Below are 17,000 nucleotides of genomic sequence, written 5' to 3' on the forward strand. Positions count from 1 at the left end.
TGTGTGTGTCTTGTGGTTACACTCTGGTTCAACAGATGAGCCCAGTTACGGAAAAGCCCTGCCCAACTAAGAACATTGCGAAAGGAAGAAAACGGGTTTGAACCCGAACGAATCAACCCGTCCGATTAGGATCTGGGAATTGCTACTGGCTAAAACTGGACATTGCTACAAGCCCCTGTCGTTCTGGGCCATCAGTGATTTCAACAAAGTGCCGATGGTGGCAGACAGAACAGACGGGCTGGGAGACGTTCTAAGTGTCAGTCTGACATGGCTGTTTAGTCTGTGGATGGAGTAATAGGCTTTGGAGCCGCACAGATGCTCATTAAAATGAAATGCATCCTTATCCTCTCGCAATAACACATATCCAGTAGCGTCAGGCATTGTGTGTGTGTGTGTGTGTGTGTGTGTGTGTGTGTGTGAGTGTGTGTGTGTGTGTGTGTGAGAGAGAGAAACAGAGACAGAAACAGAGTGTGTGTCCAGTACTACCAGTGATGTCTATAATGGTCCCCTGTGAATAACACAGACAGCCAGCCTGACGTCAGTACAGCGACTATTTGATGCTAAGTTTGAGTCGTTTAACTAATCCTATAAATTCATTAAAGGTTCAGACGAGACAGAATATGATGACTCACCAGCCATTACACGGTGATGTCATTTCCTCTCGCTCTCAGATCCACCCTCACTTACAACTGCAGCCCCAGGTGTCCTCTACTCAAAACTACTAGAGCGTTGTGTGTGTGTATGTTCGGTGTGTGTGTGTGTGGGGGGGTGTTCTGTGCGTGTCAGTGTGTGTGTGTGTGTGTGTGTGTGTTCGGTACATGTCAGTGTGTGTGTGTGTGTGTGTTCGGTGTGTGTGTGTGTTCGGTACATGTCAGTGTGTGTGTGTGTGTGTGTGTGTGTGTGTTCGGTACGTCAGTGTGTGTGTGTGTGTGTGTGTGTGTGTATGTTCGGTGTGTGTGTGTGTGTGTGTGTGTTCAGTCTAGCACTTACTTGCTACGCCCGAGGCGAGGCCGTAGAGCAGCCCCCCTCCGTCCGCCTGGGCCTGGAAGATGTGCGTGGCGGGGGGCGGACACTTCTCCTGTCTGATGAAGTTGTACAGCAACGTCTTCACCAGACGGCTGGTCAGATCCAGACTGACAGGCGGAGAGAGAGACAGTCAGAAACACAGGACGCACGCGCACACGCGCACGCACACACACGCACACACACGCACACGCACGCACACACACACGCACAGAGGTAGTAAGGCCTGCAAGCCATAGACATCGGTATGACCTTCATTGTGGCTTTGCTTCATCACTATTTGCATAGTACATGATTAACATGACAGGGAGCAAACCCTACCTTTAATGACTCATTTTAATTAGTTAATTCATCTTTAATTAGTGACAGTAAATCAATGCATTTACTGAGGGTAGACCAAGGGGAGCGCTCTCTTCATGGTGAAATATGTCTTGAGAAAGAGGGAGCAGGAGTGAGAGAGAGAGACTGGAGTTGACTGTGGTTAATAACTGATTTTGGATGTTTTTCTGGGAAAGTCGTTAAAAAACCCATGTGAAAATAGCTCGCACAGATACAGGAACATTGCCCAAGAAAAGTGGTGGGCTTCTGCTTGTTTTTGTTTGAATCAACTCCCTATTGTGAGAGGCTGGAGCGAACTGGGGGCTTGGAGAATCAGCATGTGTGTGTGTGTGTGTGTGTAAGTGCGTGCGTACATGTATACGTCTGTTCGTGTGTGTAAGTGTGTACGTTTGTGCGTGTGTGTGTGTGTGTGTGTGTGTGTGTTATTGCGGGGCTTGTTTTCTGGCTGAGGCAGAGCAGAGCAGAGCCTTTCCTGTGTGCCCTGGCCAGCATCCCACTGGACCCCAGACCCACCCACTCCTTCTGCTCTCGCAACAAACACTCCTCCACCGGCCAGAGAGGAGGAACCCTTACATAACCGGAGCACTCCCTCCCTCCCGGTCCCTGGGCCGTATCCTTACGCCACAGTGAGTCAGTGTGTGTGTGGCGCAAGGATATGGTTAATGAGACAGGTTAGAGCCCAGACCCACCAGGGATAAGGTTGGCTCCTCGGTGCCAGACATCTTGTCTGGGCGGCTTATTCGAGGAACGTGAGAACATGGCGGTACTCAGAATCCTGTCTGGAACACTTTGGAGTCTCATCATATCAGAACGTTACATAGTGGTGATTCCAAGAAGACGGGGAGACAGGGAGACGAGCCCTTGGCAAGGAGGCAGCTTGGTCAGGGGTGTGGGATTGTGTCATTGTGGTCAAAATAATAGTGGGGAGGAGAGAGAGGAGATGACAAGGCCAGCCATTCTAAATCAACCTCTTTCCCCTATCTATCTATCTCTCACTGCAGGGACGGACCCTACCCCGTCCAGAAACCACCCCTCCTCGCCCTAGAATTAGAATGAGTAGAACAGACACGGTTCCTTAGACCAGCGGGCCAAAGATGGCCTGAAACGGAACCAAATGATACCAGGACACCAAGAACCTCGAGACAGTAACCAACTTTTTCTGATATACTTAATAAAGACAATACAACATGTTTTTTTCTTCAAACGGGGGGCGCAAATTTCATAAGGCGTGAAATGGGGGGGCTGCGGGTGAAAAAGGTTGGGCACCCCTGCCTTAGACAATGGAACGACAGAAACCGGAAGACGGGCTCATCGTAACAGACGGAACGCAATGAAACCAAACACACATCTAAACGTGTTTGTCCATTCCATGTATTACAACGAGGCCCATCCTCCGATTTCTACCTCCAACCAGCCTCTACTGCACGGAACGTTGATATGAACTGGCATGTCTGTTCTACTCATTCTAACTCTACGGCCTCTACTCCCCCCCCCTTGACACTATCGATCTGGAACGACCAGATAAGCCCAGGTCTGAGCAATATGGTCAAAGCATGGGATGGTGTCATCACAGAGCCAAATCACAGCGAGACGGAGCGGGAGCGGAGAGCAGCCAGCCCCACCCTGGTGAGCATTGACGTCAGAGGAGGAGGATGACTCCACTCACCATCTGCCCTTCATCATGTACTGGTAGATGAGGCCCTGTCTGAGGATGTCCTTGTGGAAGAGCTGGTAGGAGAGCAGCACCAGAAGGGTCGTCACCGCTTCAAACAGGATGCTGTAGGTGATGTCCCTGTGGCCAAAAACACACACAAATAAAACACCAGCATGTTATAGTTGGTATGTGCCATCGTTGTTCTGTGTTGGAGCTGCTGCTTGGTAGGAAGTGTTCTGTTCATTCTGTTTCGTACACCTGAGTCCCACTTGAAATGAGTCACGACTTGTAAAAGGTTTATGAATAATGACAACGATGGCAGACATTTTGTACAGCGCTTTTCTCGGTACTCAAAGACACTTCACATCCATTGAGATGGCAATCAATAATAATGAAGAAAAGCAATAAGAACCAAAAGCACAGACAGCAAAGAAGTCAGGTACTGCTAGACCAAGGTAGGGGAAAAGTACTAGACATGAAAGGATTTGTCATCTGAGGAAGGTACGTTTTTAAATGGATTATACTGTGTAAATTGTCGTTGTAATTGATGAATTAATTAATCATTGCTTGATCCATGTTTGTAAGCAGGCCTCCTCTGAAAGTCAGTTGGACCCCCAGCCTAAATACAGTTGTAATATTAATAATAATGTGGTGTGGGTTCTGGTAAGCAAACAGGTGTCTGAGTTCTGCACATATTGGTTTGTTTTTTGCCTAGCCACCATCCTTTGCTTACTAATATATGTAAAAAAAAGTACATAGTTATTACAAATACATTTGATCTACTGTTAACATAAATAAAATAAACAAAGTACTTAGGTCCTCTGATGAGGGGGGTGGTGGTGGCTGTATTATATACAGTATATATAATACATTTAGACATAGAGTTTGTTGACTTTGTTGGTGGTGCCAAAGAGAACATAGTAGTCGAGTCTGGATGTTCTAAATGCATGGAAGAGAGTCTCTGCATCATTGGACAGGGTGGGGGCAACATTCCTGAGGTGGAAGAAAGCAGTTTTAGCTGTTGCGTGTTGTGAGGTTCAGATGAGAGGGTGGAGTCCCGGATGACGCCGAGGTTACGGGCCTGGATGGATGTGGAGACATCAGTGAAGCCATCAAGGTCGAGGGCGAAGCCGTGGGCAGAGCGGGAGAGGGATTTGGGGACGATTTAATATGATTTCAGATGTGTATTGCTGTTTAGTTTAAGGAACTTGAGTTGCATCCAGGATCTGAGGTCAGTGAGATTGTAAGGGTGGAGTGTGTGGCTGTTGTTTCAGTGGTGAGGTAAAACAGTGTGTGGCTGTTGTTTCAGTGGTGAGGTAAAACAGTGTGTGGCTGTTGTTTCAGTGGTGAGGTAAAACAGTGTGTGGCTGTTGTTTCAGTGGTGAGGTAAAACAGTGGTGAGGTAAAACTGTGTGGCTGTTGTTTCAGTGGTGAGGTAAAACAGTGTGTGGCTGTTGTTTCAGTGGTGAGGTAAAACAGTGTGTGGCTGTTGTTTCAGTGGTGAGGTAAAACAGTGTGTGGCTGTTGTTTCAGTGGTGAGGTAAAACAGTGTGTGGCTGTTGTTTCAGTGGTGAGGTAAAGCTGAGTGTCGTCAGCATAGCAATGGAACCGGAGGCCGTAGCGACAGATAATGGTCCGAGAGGGAGCATGTACAGGATGAAGAGGATAGGACCAAGCACCGAACCCTGAGGCACTCCTTAGGTGACAGGGTGTTGGGCTTGCAGGTGTTGACGCAGACGTAGTGAGGTAGGATGGGACCCAGCTTCAGGGCAGTGGTGGTTAGGCTGAGGCAGGTCTAGGATGGAGTGGTTTATGGTGTCGAGAGCGACATGGAGGTCAGGGAAGATGCTGAGGGACCTGGCGTCAGAGGAGAGCAGTAGATCATTAGACCTTCATGGAGCCTTTATAAGGCCTGCATAGACGCTTCACAAGTAATTTCCATGCTAATTCACACTATAGCCTATAAAGGGTGGGTGTTATTAAAAAAAAGTCCTTAGACCAGGTACGTTGTGAAGCATCTACACTGCACACCACAGAACCGTATGATCTGCTCTGCTCTCAACCTCCCCAGGACCACACGCATGAACTCACAACCGAATGGAATAAACAGAGCAGTGAAACTGTGCAGAGGACATCGCTAGGTAACCATGGGCTGCTCTCGTCTCTTTCTGATACCGTATGGCCCACAGCGTGAGGTGACCACACTGAGCCTATCCATGCCAATTTACCGTATTTCTGCGGTACAAGTGACAGTCCTTTCAGCGTCACCAGTGTCTCCCCTCCGTGCCCCCCATTGTTCCCCCTCTTCCTGTCCCCTCAACCAGTTCCGCCTCCCTTCCGCCACCTGTGATTTCATATGGCATGGATGCCTTTCACTTTCATACGGACCCGGGGGCTATTTTTACCCACACTTCTCACTTGGTGAGGAGGTGTGATTGAACTGTCAGAGCCCACACCATCGTGCCGCGCACACGTGCACACACGTGCGCGCACACACACACACACACACACACACACACACACACACACACACCAGCCTTCCTCTTGGCATTGGACACAGTTTGAAAGGCAGATTAGCCTGTATACATATGAAACACATCCATGTCCCTAGACGGTGTTCTTTGCTTCTCCAGCCTCAGTCGAACACATACTGTACTATGGCAACCGTCTCAACACGACTGATGACTAAGACCTACATTGCTAATTGGATTCATGGAGGGAGCGAGTGATGGGTTCTTGTTGGGCCTGGTTTACCATGAAATAATGAGATTAAGCCAGCTTGACCTAATTGCTACGAAATCCAATTAGGTATCATTAGAGGGTTCTCTTGTTCACCTATTTGAGTCACTTACTGCATGTGCGGTCTGCTATCTATCGAAAAACAGAATAATACCGTATACAGCCGTAGGAAAATCTAAAGCCAGCAGGGTTTGTTTTCTTTTAACCACTAAGGACACAATTATTTTCTTTTTAGTTTGAGTTCACATCCTTAACTAGAGGGAGAACCGGCAGCAGGCTGATGTTTTCCACCACTACGTGAACTCACTGAACTCCTAAGATTTGTGTTCTGCCAAACGTCAGACTGGGTCCTCGCTCCCCACTTGAAACCTAGAGCACGTAGATAGGAAATGGGCTGACGACAACAAAGCGCTGGAGAAAAAAAAACAATACAAAAAAAAATAGAAAAAGAGGACGTTGTGAAGCTCCAAACAATGAAGAATGTTGGAATGCCGAACGACGTTATACAACTGGACTTGATGTTACAGCGCAGAAGAGAACAGAACAGAGAGAAGAGGATGGAGACTGTGTATCTCCTTCTAATCACTCATCTTTGGGTAGCATAGAGTACGAACTGTTCTAATGGAGTACAATGAGACGTTTCTCCATCAACACCCTCTTCTTCTTCCTCCTCCTCATCATCAAGGTCCCTGGCTAAGTGTGATCCAGGCATGACGGAAGGGGCTGGAACACAAGGACACCCGGAGCACAGAAGCACATTCCATGAAGAACATGAACATTCCATGAAGAACATGAACATTCCATGGGACCCATTTATATTCATGAGGGGGAGAGAGGCAATCTGACCCTAGAGCGTGTCTATACTCACAAGAGAGACAGCTCTGAAACACACACACACACGCACACGCATGCACACACCCACATACATCTGCACTAGCACACACACACGTTCACTAACCTTGATGACAATACGGCATGCCGAAATAATGGTTTTATACAATTACAGAAATGTGTGGCAGGATAATGCAAAAGCACAATTTTCTCAATTTGCTCTCTGATGAGAATCTGCACCTTGCAAATGACTGTGGAAGCCCTTGAGAGCATATTGATACACAGGTCCGGTACTAGTTTCTCCTCTATTCTGTCTTCCGCAGACAATCACCCAGCAGATGGGACTTAATTCCAACCCACCACCAGAGGAATAGGAGAGGAGAGATGAGCTTATAGATCTATTGAAAACCCATCACAGAGACCTGAAACCCACTGCAACCGTGTAGCTGGTCGATCGCCAGCATGGGACAATGATGTTGACCAAATTACTTTTCACATGACCATTGTAGAGTGAAAATGACTCGGGGTTGGGGGGTGGACGACAAAAAAGAAAAGTAAAAAGTGAGCTGGCTATGGAATCTGTCTTTGACTCGGTCCATGTTAGCTGTCTGACCTTCTCACCAGATGAATGTCAGAGACATCTGAGAGGTCAAAAACGAGGCTGCTCCTCTCACCTCCAAGGAGTTGTAACAGGGCCCACAATGCTGAGATTATTTCAACAAAGTAATAATATATAATAAATAATACAAATATCATTTCGATATGAAATCGTGTTCTGTATACTAGTACCTGTCAAATGGCAAAAACAATAACAATAACACCCGTGCAGCTCTCTCTCACACACACACACACGACACTATGTGCTGTAGGAGCACAAAGGCGAGACAGGACAGTGGTAGCGGAGCTGAGAGAATGCCTTTGAAATGTACACCAGCGCCGGGCCAGATCTGGGCCGACAAACCAAGCCCGGCGCCACAGAACCCAACAAAGCCTCCCAAGCCAGAGCGAGACATGCCCAATCAGCACCGCAGAGACACACACACTGACCATCAGGACCACTCCCCTGGGCTTTGGCTCTGTCCATTCCCCCCCGTAACACTGTAATCCAGCGAAGCTCCTCTCCCCTTACCACACTGAGCCCCACCACCCTGTCTCTCCACACGCCGCCCCCGCCCACCCACACCCGACCCGGCCCCCACCAGATGGCCCATGAGCCCCCTGCTGCAATCGGAACCCAGAGATCCAGTGACCCCTGCCTCTGAACCTCTGCCAGAGACATCCATCTGATAGGCAGCGATACGAGAGAAAGAGAGGGAGAGAAAGAGAAAGAAAGAAAGAAAGAAAAAAAGAAAGAAAGAAAGAAAGAAAGAAAGAAAGACTGGCTGGCTGGTACACAGAGAAACAGGGATGCAGGATGGATGAATGAATTGAAAGACAAAAACAAAAGAGGTCGTCCTTGGTTTGACACCAGAGGAGCTTGTGGACCCATTCATAATGGAGCCCTATGATCTATGCTCTCTCCCTCTTTAACAACCTTTCGGAGAGGGGGGGGGGGGGTTGTTTTTGCAGAAGACTGGATCATCTTACCCCTGTCTACACCTGTCTGGGCTCCAAAGCTACTGTGGATATTCCGACAGATGGCACCTTTAAGACTAAGGGATTCATTATACGAGGTTTTTATGTGAAAGGGCGAGGTATAAAATTCTAGGCGATGGCGTCTAATGACTGACAATAGGCACGGCGATCGTTGATGTAGCGACTGGCGCGAACCCAGAAACACGCTCATAACCTGGAATCTAGAACAGGGACTGACCCCCTCAAAATTGCGTTTTGTTGGGGGGGTTCCTACACGGCAATAACCTTCTTCCTGCCTCCATCCCCCCACCGTCCATATCCCACAACACCTTTATGCTGAAAGCTTAACTTTCATTTATCACCAGTGTGTGCTCTTTAAAACCTCTGGAGGTTTCTAAACCCCATATGGGGTCCCCCCCCCACACACACACACACACCCCCCCGTTGGAGATACTCACAGCAGGGGCACCTCCACAATGAGGTGCACCAGGTTGCACATCAGCTCCTCCAGCAGGTCCTCGCTCCCCACATCTGAAAACAACAGAGGAGAGAGAGGGCAGCCCAATTACCCAACCTGTCTCTGCTTTCACCCACCTTTCAATTAGAGAGCCGCGCCAGCAGCAGCCCCACACTACAATGACCCGGCCAGTTACAAAGGAGCACTTTGTGTCTGTTCTGGTTCAGTGGAGGCCCAGTGGAGACTGGAGACCCAACCTCACAGGCATGACAGATGCGCATGAGAACAGAACAAGGCACGGTAGAAAGGCTCAGTCGGAGACATTGAACTCGCTGGCAATTAAATATATATGCACTATGCATGTTCAATGGCAAAGCCGACTTGAGAGGAAACATACTCCTTGGTATAGTTAATGGAAATAACAATATGCATTTATCGTTTACCCAATGAGATTGGACCACACGGCTCCTTGTGTATACCAATGGAAATCTTGAACATGAACATTTCAATGGACACAAAGTTTCAAACACGATGGCGTAATGCATATACATGAACAATATTACTCTTTAAATGCATGTCAAATTTCCAGTAACAAACCATCTATCAACCATTGTTTTCTTTCTAGGCCAGAGAACATGAACACTGGGAGACAAAATAACAACTTAAGACTAAAAACAGAGACAACTGGCTTTCCATATTGACTTTGCATAACCCCTGGCACATCCTCAGTGAACTCCCACCCTCCCCCCCTCCTTCCTTCCTTCAGGGAAAGAGCGAGTATGGAGAGACACAGTGGAGGGTGAAGACAGCCTGTTGGCACCAACCCCTCCTCCGTCTCCGACAAGTTCCAATTAAGTGTGTTTCCAGCCTCTCTCTTCCCACTAACAGCTAAGCCTGGGAGCTGGGGAACTGAATAGGAACCCACTCTAGAGCAGATACGCAGACGATGTGATGCTGTTTTTCCACATTTCTCTGTGTCACTGGGAGGGTGACTGGCCCATTGAAGACAATACCAGATGAGGAAATGGAGTGACTAAACTGGCAAAGGTATGAATATGAATGAAGAAAAAGCATCCCATAAGCCCGGTTCATATTTTAATGTCCGTGTCACTTTCCAAAATGTGTGTTTAAAACATCAGTCCCTAAATTAACTCCGGTGGCATGTGTCCTATGCAATTGTGTTTCCCGTTATATATAATTTACTCTTGATTTACTCAACTATCAGGGTGTTTACCCAAGCTGGTCTTCATGTTCAGAGAAGCATTCGTACGATACAATGCCTTGGTCTCTCCCACCACTAACTGCTTTACCAAAGAGTCTGAGGAGATGAGCTTTTTTCCCTATTATTTGTGGCTTTAGCCTCCCTGTTCTTTCTGCAATGACACACTGTCCTGGCTCTGTGGTGCAGGACAGAGGGGGAGGGTTGGAGCTCACCGCAGGAGCCTGGCGCCCTCTCCTGGTACGAGAACTGTAAGTGCAGCTCCTCTTCGCTCATCTCCCTGATGAAAACTTTGAGCAGGCAGCGGACCATGAACAGGGCGTTGTGGGCCTGCCAGATGAACAGCTGACTGTAGGGAGAAAAAGATGAGAAATGTAAGAAAAATCATTCCCACAAAGTTTTACATACCAAAAAAATGGCATTCCCATGATTTCACTGTCAAATAGGATCACTCTTGAAACTCTCGGAAACTGATTTGGTTCAACGCCCTATTTTGTAGAGTGTACCAATATCGAAAGAAAGGAAGGGGAGGGGGGGGGGGGGGGGGTGACGGAGAATGGTGGACTTGTGATGGTGACATACGAGTATAGCCACAACACTGTCGTAACTGTATTGCGCCAGGCTCGGTGACCTTGCGAAGGCTACAGAGGTATCCTGTGGCCCCTCGGCTTGTCCTGACAGCGACAGGGTTAGCCACGCCGGTGACAGCAGTGGTGACACATCCGCTGTACTGACACACAGCCTTGACTGACACCGAGGGACAAGTGCTGCTGCTTTCACAATCAGACGGGCAGGAAGGAAGGATGAGCCACTGTGATCTCTGGTCACACGCATGGGCCAGGAGTTCACACACACACACACACACACGCACACGCACACGCACGAGTAATGGCCTGCCTTGTTGTGATGATACCCAGTTTTCCCATGCAGACACCTTTCCGCCACACACACACATATCTGCTCCTCCACATCTAGAGCCAACTTTGAGCCACCCTTACTCCCCTAATTACTAAGAGAGGCGCTCTGCTTGCTTGGTGGCTCTCTTGCCTGCCAAGCTCCTCTCCTATAAGACACAAGGTCCCTCTCTCTCTCACGACTGCCGTTAGACGCCCACTTTGATCCCCATGATGACATCCAATAACTCCAGTTCGAGTCCTGTGACCAGAAGTTCCCATGTCCCATGAAGTTCATGACCAGAGCCGACCGCATCATTCCTCACCATCCCTCAGTGCAGCATGGCCAAATTAACCATGCACAATGCAAATACACACCAATTATGTGGGGAAAATGGGAAAACCAGATTGAAGGGAGTATGGATAACTCCACCCCACTCAGGTCCATGGCGGAAAAGCTTCTCAGATCATTAGGATCTCAAGCTTGGATCTCCAAGCCCTCCACTGTGGGGTTTGGCAGCGGGACCTCTTCACACAGACACAACCCAAACTATACCTCTGGTTTCCCATGGGAAATGTACATGGATTAAGCACCGACCACTTTAACACAGGGGCTTCAACACAGGGTGTATTATGAAACTATCCTCCCATCGCTTGTTGTTGAACCAGTGATAGATGTGACATACTCACTCTTGGCATTCTGTGGATATTTTCAACTCTTTGGTTCTTCCCAGGAAGATTCTCACCAGGGCCCCAAAATTCCCCGTTCTAGGATTGTTCTGAACTGCGGAAGCACAAGAGATTAGAGACAAGAGAGACAGCAGTTAAACACTTCTCATAACTTTGACTACATCAAAATAATCTTATTCAATATCCAACCCTGATAGGATGGCTTGACCTTATATTTTATTTCATAGAGTTAGGGGATTTCAAGCACTTCAAGGAGGTTTGTAGTTTGCAATTAGCATTTGTAAAATCTGGCTTTATATAACTTCAAGTTGGTAACTTCTTTTCCTGGGCCGAACTCAAGGAAGCTGGCCCGCTGAACAAACCCAAGTGACTGGAACAGGCTAATAGGCAGTAAAAAACAGAGGCTAAATCAACAAACAAACATGAGACGTACTCAGGATCTTGGCAAGGGGAATGACGGCCTCTTCCAGCAGCTTAGAGTCGCCACTGCAGGAGAAAGAGAGGAAAAAGGAAAGACTGTGGTCAATTTAGTCACCACAGTGGCCACAACAGCTCTTGATCTGGTGTTTCTGAGTTTTAAGTAGGGCTTGGATCCACAAGTTCACATGGGAGAGCCCCGTGTATGTCGGCATACTCTCCCACAGATGGTGCTCCTAACCCTGGATGGTGTCCGTCACCTTGGACTCCTTACCTCCGCCACCTCATCCTACCTGATACACAACTAGCTTTCCTTAGAGTCATTATGCTTACATGCTAATAAACAGAAATGTGGAGTGTGTGTGTGTATGTGTGATGTGTGTGTGTGTGTGATGTGTGATGTGCGTGTGTGAGTAGGTCAGTGAGAGAGAGAGAGTGTTACTTTTTGCCATTTGACAGGTAGCAGTGTGTGTGTGTGTGTGTGACTTTCAGATTGTCCTGCAAACTCCACACTCAAAGTAGCTGCTGACCTCGTCTAACTCTGAGCTGTGTCTTTGGCTTCCAATGCCTGTAAGCCTAAAAAGCAACAACTCAGCAACAACTCAGCAACAACTCACTTCACACAAAAAACTGAAGCGTTCAACTTCTCACCATCATAAGGTCTATTGTGCCCTCTGCTGACAGATTTGCATATTCACAACATAGGTCTACTCTCATTGGCCAACTTATCACCAGTTCGACCAGAAAACACCCATTGCCCCCCTACTGTAAGTATGTTTGCACTGTACTTTAAGGTCAACTACACTCACTCTGTCACAGTGGATCATAAAGTCTGTTAGATCATTACTGCAAGTCATCTGAGGTCTTGTAAACACTGCTGTTTGATTTGGAGTTCAGGTCTGTGGTTGCTGCACCTTCGCAAATGTTGACAAGCCAACTTCCAGTCTCCCCTCACATTAAAGGGACTGAGGAGGTAAGAATGTGTCTAATAACAGGACATGACTTCATAGTCAAGTTAGCGGCCAGCGAGGAAAGGACCAGTTCAAAACAGAGTGCTGGTTATTGACAGCAAACCACGTAATTAGGGGAGGATGTGTATTAGCCTAAGCTAAGCCTCAGAAAAAACTTGTTTGATCCAAAACTCTTTTCCTGTTTTAGGGCAAATACATGTAAATCATACAATGAAAACAACTCTGTTTCAATTAAATTAAACAAATTGCTGAGGCTAACAGGGATCCAGCAAACCCACAAGCACTTTATTTATTCTGTGGCTCAGCCCCTTACCTGCTGGTGGGGCTGATGAAGGTGAAAGAGATGAGCTGGTTCCAGAAGGGGTCATTCTCCGAAATGGACTCGGTTCCGATCAGGGTTCTGAGGCTCTGGTTCTCCGACAGGTCACTGACCTGGCTGGTGTTGGCTCCCATCTCCCGCTTCCACACGGAGGCTTCCTCACTGCCTCATCTCCCACCACAGCAGGCTCTAGGGTAGCAGAGACATCAGGGCTAGTTAGACTCAATCACAAGGACAGCAAAGGCTACTACTCCAGTTAGTGCTATCCTGCTATTCTGGCATACTACTGCACACTTTCAGAAGATAGCCAGATGCACAAAAAATAACAGAGTGGCCTAAGATGATGTATGAAACTATGGTTAGGCTCATATTAATCCTTGCTCCCAATTACGGACGAACATGAGCCTAGTTCAGTTATAGAGGGATCCTCCCCTCTACCTAAGACCTACTTCTGATCTATAAGTATCTCACCAGGATGATCATATTTCACAGTGGCTGTGGAGTTAATTAGCAGTGTTCTACTTGCTGCACAGCGGGGGCTGTGCAGAGGGGTAGAGTGGGTCAGGCATGGGTGGAGGGGTAAACATGGCTTAATTGGCTTCTCACAGAGCGATAGTCAATCTTCTACTTCAACAGAATGTATTTTCTAACAGCAAAAAACTACTCTATGCATTTGCACCGAGCAAATAGCACAGAAACGTAGTTTGGAGTACTGAAAATGAACCAGACTGAAGGGAGTATGGATAACTCCACCCCACTCAGGTCCATGGAAAAGCTTCTCAGATCACACTGCAAATGAACAACAACGTTTGTGTCACCCGAAAAAAATGTTCTCAATGTGGCTTATTTAATTAAGTGCTTGACCTAATTACACACTGGACCGAATCTGGCGTATAACACATCGTACAGCACACACAGACCGATGACTACCATCACGCTGTTCTCACGCCTCCTATGGAGGTCTGTAGAATTTTAGATGAGCCGATCTGGCTCTGATTGAACTGGATGGAGCGATGGGAGAATGTGCTCGCAATTTCATTGGATGTTACATTCTAAGAACCCTACGCCTGTAGAGTGGTTGCTTGTTGTGCGTCATCTTTTCCGGCCGGATAGGACTGTTTTGGACAGAGTTGGTGCCTATGCTAGCTTGCAACATTGAAGAAAATGGACGAAAACCCAAAGGAAAAAAAAAAGATGTTTTCCGGGTTGTTTTGTTTTTTGCTCTGCCCAAGCAAGGTATTTTGAAGCCCCACTTTGAAGCTACTTTATGCAAAGGATTGCCCCAAGTCAACGAGGTCAGCCTATGAAAAGTTGCAGAACCAGTGTATTTGCACCAAGTCAATTTCCTGTATGTGAAAATATACTTAATAAAAGAATAAAAGAATTCTGATTCTGATCTTAGCTGCTGTTGAATTACCTCCAAAAATATACCTTGACTATCCAGAGCAAGCTCTTCTTTTGTGACTACAGGCAAGCAAGCGTAATTGAGAGAAGAGGCCTGTCTGGTGTTCAGTAGTGGATTACCTGTGACAGGTTCATCAAACTCTGGGATAATATGGTACGAGTTTGCTGACACACCTTTAGTCCACATCTTTATGAACAGCTTACGTGAACATGTGTACCAGGGGAGGATGGAATCGGAGGACGGACTCATTGTAATGCATGGAATGGAATGATAAACGGTATCAAACACACGTTTGATGCTATTTCTCATTCCATTCCATGCATTACAAGCAGCCTGTCCTCCGATTTCAGCCTCCCCCAGTACACATGTTCCCTTGAACCCACCTGAGACCATCATCAGCCCTGTTGCTGCCCCTACCCTGTGTGAAGTATCAAAGCTGTCTGGAGCTAAACCTCAAACGTTCCTAATTAACTTCTCAAACCTTATGGACATGAATGGAATATGCTAATTGTATCCATGATAAACGAGGCACTTACAGTATCACCTAGATCCAGCTAATATCCAAATGGTGCTCTGACAGGTGACAACATTGCCTGTGTGACCCAAATTCATACAGTGTACATGAATACTCCATTTCAACAACACTGGACGCACAGCTGCATCACTTCAGCCATGATTACCTGAGAAATGACAGTATATGTGGCACGTCAACGAGGGTAAGGAGTTGGCTAACAGCGCAAACAGGAGGCAACCAGGATATCACACACCCTCCTGTACCTGCAGCTGCAGCTGCGATGGCTGTCATACTGCAACCAGGACATCACACACCCTCCTGTACCTGCAGCTGCGATGGCTGTCATACTGCAACCAGGATATCACACACCCTCCTGTACCTGTACCTGCAGCTGCGATGGCTGTCACACTGCAACCAGGATATCACACACCCTCCTGTACCTGTACCTGCAGCTGCGATGGCTGTCACACTGCAACCAGGATATCACACACCCTCCTGTACCTGCAGCTGTACCTGCAGCTGTACCTGCAGCTGCGATGGCTGTCATACTGCAACCAGGATATCACACACCCTCCTGTACCTGCAGCTGCGATGGCTGTCATACTGCAACCAGGATATCACACACCCTCCTGTACCTGCAGCTGCAGCTGCGATGGCTGTCACACTGCAACCAACGGCTACGCTACTTAACAAGGTCTGCTATTCGGAAGATACAGCTAGCTAGAATTATGAAAGAGAAACCAGAGTCGGGCCAAACACGTGTGCAGTTGATATGAGGAAAATATAAAACGGCTGTGAATTGAGCTGGGCTAGCTGACTGGTTAGCTAACAGGGGTATTGGCACCGGCCAGCTAGGCTAGTTAGCTAGCTACATAGCTAGCCTATCAGCTGACAGCTAGCGAGCTAGCTACCTGTCAAAAGGTTCCTGGTCCCCTGGCTCGGTCCTCGGTCCTCGGCACCAGGCTCGGCGGTCCTCTCCCAGGTTACTGATACTCTTCTGCTGAGACGGGACGGTGCAGCTGTAATTTATGACGGTAAACAGCAAACAAATGAAGGAATTGTTAGCACAAGAGTTCAGTCTAGTCCTCTTCCACCATATTTCCACGTCGCCACAGAGCCCTGCGTGATCCTGACGTCTGGAAGCGGGGCGGGACGTTAAACGTTGCCGTTAGAAATGCGTCGTTCTAGAAGCGACGCGGCGCCGAACGGCCGCGTAAAACGTCGCGTTAGACCGGGTCGTCTTTTCTACGCACTGTATTTCTATACAATGTTATGAACTCTCGAACGTTCCGCCTCACAGCGACTGTCCTGGCGATACTCAATCTCTCTGCTGAAGTCAAAGCTGTCAAGAGTGTCCATGGCAGAATCACCATCATACTCAGGTCACTGTCAACATGGATTACTGTGGCTATTCATCTCAATATAAGTAGGAATATTCTCCTCACTGATCAAGCAGATGCAAGGGACGTTTCTCCTTCCCTAAATGGAACTAGAAAAGGTTCCCAGATCTTGAGTTAATAGCTGATCCCCGATCTATGCATGAGAATCGCACTGCACTTTTACATTACCTTTCACATGACCGACTCCGAATGACAGTTGGAGAAAGTGCTCTGTGCTGTAATGGTCCGCTGGAATGTTTCTGGTGCAGTGAGCAACGTCAACATAAAACTAATGTAAACAAAAACACAGTGTTTGATTTCCTTTTTAATAATCGATTAAACTCTATTTCTGTCTTATAAAAGATAATTTTAGTACACTATCGTATACAGAAAAACATATGTGAGTAAAAATGCACACATCAATAATTCAAGCATGATAGGGGCAGTAATCCAAAGGCAGAAATAACATAAATATATTAACAATCTCTCAAAACAATTGCAATTTAATAAAGACTACTAGACTTTACTAGACTCTAATGGAGTCAGCGTTAAGAAATTGGTCAGTTTCTACTTTA

The 17,000-nt window shown here is 47.3% G+C and overlaps 1 protein-coding gene across 1 annotated transcript in view; it reads right to left on the reverse strand.

The window, feature by feature from the left end:
* The window catches only part of LOC310804643 (dymeclin-like), a gene marked incomplete at its 3' end in the record, with an annotated part of 39,343 nt that extends 23,198 nt beyond the window's left edge, over nucleotides 1-16,145 (reverse strand). Inside the window, exons 1-8 of the mRNA XM_083669960.1 lie at nucleotides 15,958-16,145; nucleotides 13,122-13,316; nucleotides 11,854-11,906; nucleotides 11,421-11,514; nucleotides 10,053-10,186; nucleotides 8,620-8,692; nucleotides 3,029-3,154; nucleotides 991-1,133 (exon numbers count right to left, since the gene is read on the reverse strand). Of these exons, the coding sequence (XP_083526086.1) occupies nucleotides 991-1,133; nucleotides 3,029-3,154; nucleotides 8,620-8,692; nucleotides 10,053-10,186; nucleotides 11,421-11,514; nucleotides 11,854-11,906; nucleotides 13,122-13,261 (763 nt within the window). The 5' untranslated portion in view covers nucleotides 13,262-13,316; nucleotides 15,958-16,145. The remainder of the gene's footprint in view (nucleotides 1-990; nucleotides 1,134-3,028; nucleotides 3,155-8,619; nucleotides 8,693-10,052; nucleotides 10,187-11,420; nucleotides 11,515-11,853; nucleotides 11,907-13,121; nucleotides 13,317-15,957) is intronic.
* Between the last annotated feature and the right edge of the window lie 855 nt (nucleotides 16,146-17,000).

Source organism: Argentina silus, assembly GCF_951799395.1.
Source record: "Argentina silus genome assembly, chromosome: 5".
Taxonomy (NCBI): domain Eukaryota; kingdom Metazoa; phylum Chordata; class Actinopteri; order Argentiniformes; family Argentinidae; genus Argentina; species Argentina silus.